This window comes from Labrus mixtus, chromosome 5 (assembly GCF_963584025.1).
Source record: "Labrus mixtus chromosome 5, fLabMix1.1, whole genome shotgun sequence".
Taxonomy (NCBI): domain Eukaryota; kingdom Metazoa; phylum Chordata; class Actinopteri; order Labriformes; family Labridae; genus Labrus; species Labrus mixtus.
In genome coordinates, this window is record NC_083616.1 from 6,355,170 (window position 1) to 6,365,316 (window position 10,147).

Consider the following 10,147-nt stretch of genomic DNA (forward strand, 5'->3'; position numbering starts at 1 on the left):
TTCATCTTGTAAAACCTTTTTACACAGCGTCTTATTTTGGTGACCTGTAAGGTTATGACTGATCAACTTTTAATCACTATAAAACTCTTAAGTTAACTGCTTTAAAAAGTTCAAAAATAAACCTTCAAACTCAAGGCCGTTGGAATTTGTATTTCTAAAACGTAAAGTGTCGACTTTTACTTTGGACCTTAGATTTTTTAATAGCATCAAACATCGTGCTGAATGGAGTTAGTCTCATGACTCACACTTGTGCTGTGTGTGTGTGTGTGTGTGTGTGTGTGTGTGTGTGTGTGTGTGTGTGTGTGTGTTCTTTGTTACTTTCTGTGATATTAAGTTCAATGTTACAGAATAACCTTGGCTCAAATAAAGAAAAGTGCAGAATGAACTCAGCATATTGAAAGGTTTCAAACCATCTTCTCACTAGAAAACTGTTTTAATATAAACACATTTAACAATGGATTGTGTTAACTTGATCTGCTTTATTATAGGTTCATTATTTGTCAGTTGTTATAAAACAACAATCAGTTTAATAGATGCACAAGTATTTTATGCAGAGGAAAACATAATGTCAATACATGCATAACAAAGTTGGAATAAAGTAATTATGGAGCTGCACACTGAGGAACAGTATCCTTCCCTTTCAGAACAAGCTTTTATCTCAATAAGTAAATCTGCATCCTTGAAATGTGAAACAGTCTCAGACCCTTTTCATCACATTTACAGTTGCCACTAGCAACGACACTTCAGGGATACTGAATGCTTTTGTCTGCTGTGAGGTTTACAAACTTAGATGTTTCACAACTTAGCTTTTTTTTTTTTAGAAACAAGTAAGAGGGCTTAAAGGAAAAAAGGTTGGGAAGGAACCAGTGACGTAATGACATACAGCACAATTATTAAATTTGGACTTTATCTCTATATGCTGCTTCATACTTTCGGAGAAACAGTCTTTCAAAAGTTCTGATTTTTGTAATTCAAAAAAAAAAATCCAAGAGTGGAAGGAAAATGCAGATTTTTTAAAATAATATAGAATACACTTGAATAACTCTCTGGAATAAATTATAAATCATAAGTTTGCATTTATTAGCTTTTTATTAAGGTGAGGTAAGTTCATTTATAGAGCACCATTTATACAACGTGTTTTAGAGTTAAAAACAGCTACAACTACAACAATAAAAGACAAGACACTGAGCAAAATGAGACATGTAAATAGGGATTACATTTACAAGATGAAATGGAACAAAGAAAAAAGACATTAAGCAGAATATATAGATATAACATTCAATACAAAATATTATAAAATGTCCTCAAATTGGGCAGTAAATAATCACAGTGTTACAGTCCTCTGAAGTCCCTGATTACAGTCTTACCTTCCCAACTGACAAAGATTACCAGACAGTCTTAATCAAAATGCATTTGTAACACAATCCACCCCAGAACGTCTTCCCGAGGATTAAGGCTCAAAGTTTGCTCCGTCTGTGTTGGGCAGCGGTGGTGGAATCTACCCACTCTTCTTCCCATCAAGGACCTGACTACCTCCCCCTCTCTCGGCTCCTCATCAGCGGCCTCAAAGGACAGTTCCACCTTTCCCTCTCCAGCATCAGTCTGCTTTCAGAGTCTAGTGACCACATCCTGAAAACTCCTCAGTGTGTTTTAAATTAACTTTCAGTTATTGTCTCGGCGCGTCAGACTGAGCTCAGTTCTCTGTGACTCCGGCAGGTCGAAATAAATCCTGCCGATGTCAAACTGTTTCCTGTAGAGCAGGAGGTCCTGAAGTGTAAACTCATCATCCTGACCGGTCCACACTGTGAGCGAGTACCTGAGAACAACATGAGAAAGTATAATCACATATTCAACAGCTTGGAAGTGAATCTTAAAGGTCAGAAACTGAAAAGAATGATTCATCAAAGAGATGATCTGCTGTTTGTTGTGATGCTGGTGTGACTTCCTGTCCTAACAGTGTTTTCTATTCACCTGTCCGTCTGCTGCAGCAGCCAGGTGAGCTGGGGGGCAGACTGGGCCATCAGCGCAGCTCGCACCGGGAAGGTGACGGGATGTTTAAGATTCTTACAGACTTCCTCCATCGCATGCACCATGTCCCAGCTGTAACCTGAACCAAATATGAAACACACACAGAAAAGGAATCACATAGTTTCTCCTGCTTTAACAAACCTTTATTACATCACTTATATTTAATACTCACTCTCTGATTGGATTTGATTTTAAAACATTAACATCCACAACTACATGTGGAAATTCTAATTTCCATATATCTTGTGCATACTTTCATTTAATATTAAAACACTCCAACCCTTTTTTTTTAGCTGAGGTCCACTTTACAACTAAATAGCAGCAAAATTTGATGAATGTATTCTCCAATTTTTAGTTTTCATGTTCTAAAGCAACCTTCACCAGATGACTCTGATGTACTTACATATAAAGAAACTCGACACACACACTGTATATTTGTATTTATTCTATTTGTACTTATATATTGTGTTTGTGTCGTACTCTTGACATCATTGAAACTGAGGACACAATTCTTTGAGATTTAAATAAAGATGAAATAATAATTCATATCTCTTGTCTGTGTCTGTACCTGGGTTCTCGGTCCCAGCGGTCCATCCGGTGGTCCAGCCCAGAGAGAGAACAGTGTGAGCAGGCAGAGTCCTCACAGCAGAGAGGAACGACTGAGGCTGCAGAGGTGTGGCTCGTCCTCCAGGACCAGGGAGAATATCTGCATTAATCCACACAGGACGGCCCGGCTCAGACAGCACCTCCTGCAGCAGGAGCACGGAGGGAGACAGCGCCTCCAGGCTGCAGGGAGGGTAAACAACAGTGTTAACGTCGCACACAGGTACAAGCGAGAGGAATCTCAGCTGGGTCTCACCTCTTAAAATCCAGTTTTATTCCTATATCGTGCTCCTTCACTGCTTGGAGCCACTCCCTCAGTGTGATGTCACTGTCTGTAGCAGGAGGATGAGCCATGATTGGCTCCCGGGGGTCTCGACCTCTCATGATGATGTCGGCCTCGAGCATGTGCGTGGGACCTGAGGGGAGAGTTGTCGGTCAGATTAAAAAGAACATGTTTTTGTCTTCACGGTCGTCTCATTGTGACTGTACAGCTGTTTGTTGGATCCACTTCAATATGTGGTAAACAAATAAAAACCGGAAAGCATTTCATTGTGACTATGACGTGGTTTTGTTTTTGTGTGAGTGACAAGATCTAAGTGGGGTTGTGCAATAAATCACAGTTTCATCACTACTGCAATATGACCATTCACAATAATCAAACCGCTTAAGTCTTAATTTATCACAATAAATAAGAACAACTATTTTTATGTAAATAAGTAATACCACCACTGTGTTGAAGTATCAGACATATTGACAGCCTTAGAGGACACTGTCTAAATTGTACAAACAGCTGGCCAATGCATTTGTACTATTGAGACTATTGAGCCGTTTTAAGCATCCTGAACCACCTGTCAATTTGAATGGACCATAGATGTAACTAAGGCATTTTTCAACCTCAGAAGACACTGTCTAAATTGTACAAATATGTTGCCAACGTATTTGTACCATTTAAGACAATGTTCTGGAGTCTGCCTGTCTTTTTTGGTGGGCTAATTAAAATCAATAAATTACCCCATACTGGTTTTTTAGGACTTCTACTTTGCTGCCATGTTATTGACACAGGTGGACCTATCCATACCAGTTGGCATTTTTTATTAGCTTCATATTTAATTTAATATTTGAAATTTAAAATTTAAATTTAAATTTCATATTTAAAGTTTAAAGTATTGACAATCCTATTAAGAGATATCAACAGGCTTTGTTTTAATGATACATGATATAGATCAACATCATTTGTTTGTTGTTACTCTGTGTTCTAATAAAGAAAGGGTTTATATAAGAGTGAATTCATTGTGTATTACTCATAACCTGTATTTAAACCATCCACCTGTCAGAGCCTCGGTCAGTCTGCTCCTGTTGTTCACAGCGTGAGACCAGCTGACCTCTGCAGCGTCTCTCCTCTCAATCCTCCCCCGACTGAAGAAATACTCCAGAGTCCGCTCAGACATCCTCTCTGCAGATTAAACACCGCTGTAAATACTCTCACACACACTTTGACTACAAGTAGTCTAACGTTATCAGCGTTTACAGGTGTTACGGTTCAACCAGTGACCGTGTTAAGTGGAGAATTTCAGCCGTATACGTCTGTGGGTGTCGTGGTTACAGCAGGTGCAGGAAACAGATATTAAAATCAAACAAAGAGGCATTTGCGGTGACTTTCTCCATTTTTAACAGCTGCCGTAACCACGACAACCACAGACGCGTTTGACTGAAAGTCACCAGTTTACATGGTCACTCATTACACCGATACACCGGTAACTCAAACACTGGAAGGTACAGACCGAGGAGGATACGGTGTTAGGTTTGGAAGAAAAACAAAACACGAAAGGTTAAAACACCTTTAAACAGTTTACCTCTTAAACTCCAGACGACATAAACTGTAAAACACCCGATTAATAGGCTACTAATACTCCGAAAATTAAGCAACTTCTTCCTCATTGCTTCTTCTTCCAGTAATTCCAGGCAGATTTTCCAGTTTTAGCGCACTTGTGCCCCCATCGGTGCAGTAACGTCACTGCTACCTTGGCTCTAAAATCTGCATCAATATCAGATCAATTTTATCTATTTTGCTGAGGATGTGTGACATAGAAAGCCTCATCATTATTACTGTTATTAGAATTACACCTTTGATTTATAATATTATACTCTACTCAATTACTACTGTTATTTTAGGCTATTTTCTAATGCTTTTATAGAGTGCTTTGGCAATATTGTTTTTATTACATTCATGCCAATAAAGCACCTTGAATTGAATTGAAATCAAAAGCATTTGACTTCAGTTTTTGTTGCGCTCAGAATACTCAGAAGTAAATATTAGATAGTTATATTTTAATCTGTGTTTGGATTCTGTGTTCCATAATGTGCAGTGTTTCATTCTGGGTGGTTACAAAATGTAATACTTAACCTGCAGTGTTGTGTGTCTGCAGGAGTTCACCACCTTGTGTTTCTTTCTTTGAGTTGTCTAATGCCGTTTTTAATTCATTTGTTTTCCATTTATGCTTTGAAAAAAACACAAGACTCAGCCTGCTCACAGACATTAGTGGCACAATCTGACAAAAAAAATCTTCACCGAGTCTCATACTGTACACTGACAGACCAAAGTCAGCAGCTGGAACACACGTTTCATTTCCAAATTATCAACAAAAAAAAAACACAAAACCCAATAGTATGCCTGTTTTGCAAATCCAGTTTTGTTTAATGACATCATTTTATGTGTCCTGATTAAATAATAGAATGAAACAGTGCAATTGGTTTAATCTTTTACATTAAAGTTGTGGTATCAAGTGACAAACAACATCAGCTCAAAATTTACCATGAAAGAGGAATTTTCAGGTTAGAGACCCTGACAGAAAATGAATGTGTAGATACTAGAGGATTGAAACAGACAAACAAATGAAGTGTCTTAAATAGATAGACAGAGATATTATAATGATCTTTAAGTGTATACTGCACACATCTGTTAAAGGGGTTTCCTTCAGTGGAATGGTTGTTTAGAGGTGTGGTTCGCAGGATGAGTTATGAGTGTCAGGAAATGTTTAGAGCAAAGCTAGGATCCCCCACAGTGGAATATGAACAAATGGACCCTTATGCCCAGAGGGTTGCCCAGGGACATCTAGACAGGAGAGTGTACCTGTGACCTGTGTTGGCCTTTAAGTTTATGACATACATATAATTGCAGAGGCCCCTGCTGTTGAAGAAAGAGGGGTTGTCCTAAAAAACAAACAGATGTCCTCATGTGTCCTGTGACATTGTGTATAAATAGCATTCTCAGTGTATGTTCGGGAGAGATCGGTATTGGCTTCTTGTCTCTCCTGAGCAGACGTGTTCAGTGATTCTGTATCTTGTTAATAAACAATTTTGTTTGAAAGCAAGTCAGTCTCAACGGCGAATTTCTTCATCATCAAACATATCAACAACGGGAATCCACATCACAAACAAAACGTAATCTATTTTTTTTTTTGGTGTTGCATAATGCTGAGAGTGCAGCAAGCTGTGGTGCTCTGAATGTTGTTGTTTTTTTATCAAGCTGATACGAGCTCTGTGAGCCTTTAAATACACGTAACATCGTCCTGAGAGGTGAGAAACACGGTATCAAGTCTTCAGGTAAGACCTCTTCTAAAACTTCAGATTTGTCCTTTTTTATTTTTCCAACATATCCATGCTCACTACTGCCCTAAATGTTCACGTTTTATACGGTCAATATAAACTGCTGCTCTTTCTACAATTAATTAAAGTAATTATGATTTCCTTTAGAGAGGCTATAGATGAAAAATGTGAGAAGACAACGATACTACAGTAAAATCCATGCAACAGTGTTAATTTACCTGTAGTGATGAATCTAGAGAGAATTCTAAATGTACAGCAATAAAAGTAAAAAAGATATTGACAGTAAGTCGGGAAAACAAATATTTAAATAGAAAATAAAAACATACTTCAATGGAATAAATAAAGTACTTTAATAATAAGATAATAACAAGAACATTTCATTGAGCCAAATCTTGGACGAGATGCCGGTGGTGACCGTCCGCTGGAGCACGGGTTGTGTTGTAATAAAAACAGCAGGCACCTGCGCAAATGAGATGCAGTTATCAGAGACGGGGATATTAATATTTATCATACAGGGATATGAATAACCAGGTATCTCTGTGTGCATGAAAACGACACAGTCAGACTTTGATCAAACTGGGAACAGTCTCAAACACAGGTGCTCAAATGCATGTAATCACCAATGACAGATCTGGCAGCATTGAGCGTGTATCGGTTCTCAAACATCACCTGGCCTGTCCGGTTCATCGCAGCAACAGAGAGCTCAGTTGTTTAAATTAGTGATGGGCTCTTTTTAGGGATCCGGATAATTTGATTCAGATCAGTAAAAAGAGCCGGCTTCTAAGCTCCCAAACAGCTCTTCATTTGGTACTTTACATTTTGGCTTTATTAAATCAGCCAAATTCAGCAAAGTTTTGACCTTTGGCTGATATGTGTGCCTGTATTTACCTGGAATTATTCATTGTAATAATACGTATACTTCCCAGAATAACACAATTTACATTATGTTGGGTATAAAACATTAATGTGTAAACCACCAAGAAAAGATCCTCTCTTTATTCTGTCATTTATTAAATAACAACAGAAAAGGGTAAAAAGTGCCTCTCAAACTGGAGCCAACTCCTTTTGTTCACATAAAATATTTGCACATAGCGCTGACACTGACCGACATCAGTTAAAATCTCTAACAACTCATGAATCCACTGATGTAGAGAGTGTGTGGTGTCTTATTAGCAGCAGTCATACTGATAACTGCAGCAGTTTTTAGGTTTTGGGTTAAGATCTGAAATCATCATTCAAATAATGATTTTTACACCAAATGTTTCAGATAGAAGATCTTTCATTTGCACCAAGAAACTTCTGACTGATAGACATTCCCACATAATATGTAAAAATGTCCCTACTTAGTTTAAGTCACATAGGGAACAGTTTGGAGAGGGTGAATCGCTCATTCTAAAGCGACATGTATAGGTGTCATAAGGTCACTTTTTAAACCTGTTAACAAACTGCTGCTTGGCTGAAAATAAAGTTGAAATCATTAAAAGAGTGACTGCAACTCAAACTGCTCTTACTTGATTTGATCTTTTTTCATGTAACATAAATGCTGATTTAATTCCAACACATGCAACACTTGAAGTCTCCTTACTAAATTACTCATTTTCTACACCAAATGTAACTTTAATCCTTACTTTAATCGCAGAAAGCGATAATGAAGTAATCTGAAGGTGAACACGTGTGTCAGATGTGAAATGTGATACAGTCCAAATAGAACCAGATGTTCTGGAGCTAAATGTTCACACTCGCCTCGTGAGTGGACAGAGAACAAACAGGTTCATCTTATCTGGAACCAGAGGAGCTGTTATTTTTCAGCCGGCAGCAGTAGTTGTAACACACGTGTGTAAACTCACATTCTGAGTTTAATGTCTGAATAAAAACCAAAAAAAAAGTCAGAACAAGAAAATGTTTTTCAGTGGCCCTATTCCTCCTTTTGTCCCCTGTCCCTGTCCCTTTAGGGGCTCCCATTTAATTTGACACAAATTGTAAAGGTGAAAAATGATTATGATAATAATAATTCCACAATCATTTGTTTTGTTCTCTCCTCATTGTTTTGTGCAGTCATGGCCTCCTCTCTTCCTCTCCTCCTGCTGCTCCTGTGCACTCTGAATGTGGCTCATTCTAACATCAGGATCTTTAACCTGAGGGCCACCGGTCTTCCCTCTGACCTGTTCGGAACCACAGACGGTTACGTCAAGGTTTCCTTTGCTTCAGTCGGTCTGGGGAAAACGTCAGTTCAACGCAACACCGTCAACCCGTGGTGGACTGAGGAGTTCTCCTACTTTAACGCTGAGGAGAATGACGTGCTGATGTTTGAGGTTTTCGACAGCGACCTGATCTTTGATGACCTGCTGGGAGTCTGCCAGCGTCAGGTTAAAGTGGGCACCCACAGTTTTGACTGCTACCTGGAAAAACAAGGCACCTTCCATTACTCCTACACCCTCCAAGGACAGAGGCACGAGTAGTTCTGTTGTCACAATACCAGAATTGTAAACTCCATTGTACCCTCGGCTGAAACGATGTGTGTAGAAGAAATAAACAGCACATGTTGTACAAGCAGCCTGCACGTCTCTCATGTTTTCATTCTAAAAATTCATTTCTAAGTGAACAATTTCCTCGTTCAAAACTTCTAAGGTTTAGGTATGAAAGTCGATTATACTCATTTAGGTTATTTATTCATGGGTCTTTATAACATTACCAGTTTCGAAGCTGGCCAATAAGAAATACAATTTACTGCAACAATGAAACTAAAAGTGTTTTTCCAAAGTCTATTTACAGTATTAGAAGTGGAAATACCAAAGTTTAAATAATCAATTTGTTGCAGAGAGTTTATCATTTTGGCTGTTGCCATCTTTTTTTGGGGGGTGCAAAAGGGACATTGTTTGGATAAAGGAGTATTTCCAAATAACTGGGGGCCTGATTCACTCAAGGATTACTCAGGTATTGCATGGATAGCTTAGCCTAGCTGGATAGCCTAGTGGTTATGTCTGGCACTCCTCGTACAGAGGCAAAAACTGATTTCATTATGAGTAATCTTTCAGTAAGGTCATATTGGGAGTAAACCATAATAGGAATAAGACATGTGGAGTAGGCAGGTCTTTATTGTAGACATGTAAACACTATCGCACTATGAAGATTACGCAGCATTAATGCGCCACATACCAGTCAACAGAAACAGCATTATCAATAATACAGTATACTAAATTATTATAATATAGCTACTGTAAGCTGTATCTAGGATACACCTAATAGAAAGCTTTCTCTTTATTTTTACTTTTTTAGATTTTTGTTTTGGAAAGAAATGCATACATACATAGACATCAACTTCAATATTTCTATTGTATTTATAGAAGAAACACATGTCACACATTTAAGCATAAGCCTTTAGATCAAAATGTATTCAAGATAATAACCTGCATTTCATCAGGGGTCCAAACATTTGTCTGTTTCTAACTGCTTGACGACGCGTGCCCTGAGCTTCTACTAGCTTTTCTGATAGGTGGGAGAAGAGACACTGTTCAGGGTGAAGGGAGAAGTAAAAGTCATGATACCCGGATCAAAGGAAAATCTATCCTCATTGTGCGAAATAAATGTACTGCTGCTAAATCCCAGTGTAGAGTTTGAGTGAAATGAAGACAGTGCTTAAGTAAGATCATGGAGATGGAGAGATTTAATTATATATATAAATTTTTGTTTTACTTTATGTGTTTTCTCTGTTGTGTCTTGGGATATAAATGTAAATATCTCATGTGATCCTGATTTCACTCTTAAAACGTGTAAACTAAGTTAAAGGTTAGAGTATTATTTTGGTTGGTTAAAACTTGTAAGTATGACTCTGTGATGGAAAGCATGGAATTAATAAAAATAATTAAAAAAAAAAAAAAAAAAAAGATCAAGGAGATACTCTGTATAAATA

The 10,147-nt window shown here is 38.0% G+C and overlaps 2 protein-coding genes across 4 annotated transcripts; one reads left to right on the top strand and one right to left on the bottom strand.

The window, feature by feature from the left end:
• Nucleotides 1-1,148: 1,148 nt before the first annotated feature.
• On the bottom strand, nt 1,149-4,587 carry fam151b (family with sequence similarity 151 member B). Of its 3 annotated transcripts, none has more exons than XM_061037471.1 (6): nt 4,485-4,587; nt 3,959-4,084; nt 2,888-3,047; nt 2,597-2,814; nt 1,972-2,107; nt 1,149-1,816 (listed from the first exon to the last, which is right to left on the bottom strand). In XM_061037471.1, the coding sequence occupies exons 1-6, from the start codon at nt 4,567-4,569 to the stop codon at nt 1,663-1,665; spliced, it is 879 nt and encodes a 292-aa protein (XP_060893454.1). In that variant the 5' UTR covers nt 4,570-4,587; the 3' UTR covers nt 1,149-1,662. The 3 variants fall into 3 exon arrangements, with proteins under 3 accessions (XP_060893454.1, XP_060893456.1, XP_060893455.1); XM_061037473.1 differs by having other exon boundaries at nt 3,959-4,101; nt 4,485-4,538; XM_061037472.1 differs by having other exon boundaries at nt 3,959-4,572.
• Nucleotides 4,588-8,266: 3,679 nt separating this feature from the next.
• Nucleotides 8,267-8,790, top strand: LOC132973845 (double C2-like domain-containing protein alpha). The gene has a single exon (XM_061037474.1). It carries the CDS (start codon nt 8,295-8,297, stop codon nt 8,694-8,696), a length of 402 nt encoding a protein of 133 aa, XP_060893457.1. The 5' UTR covers nt 8,267-8,294; the 3' UTR covers nt 8,697-8,790.
• Nucleotides 8,791-10,147: the final 1,357 nt, after the last annotated feature.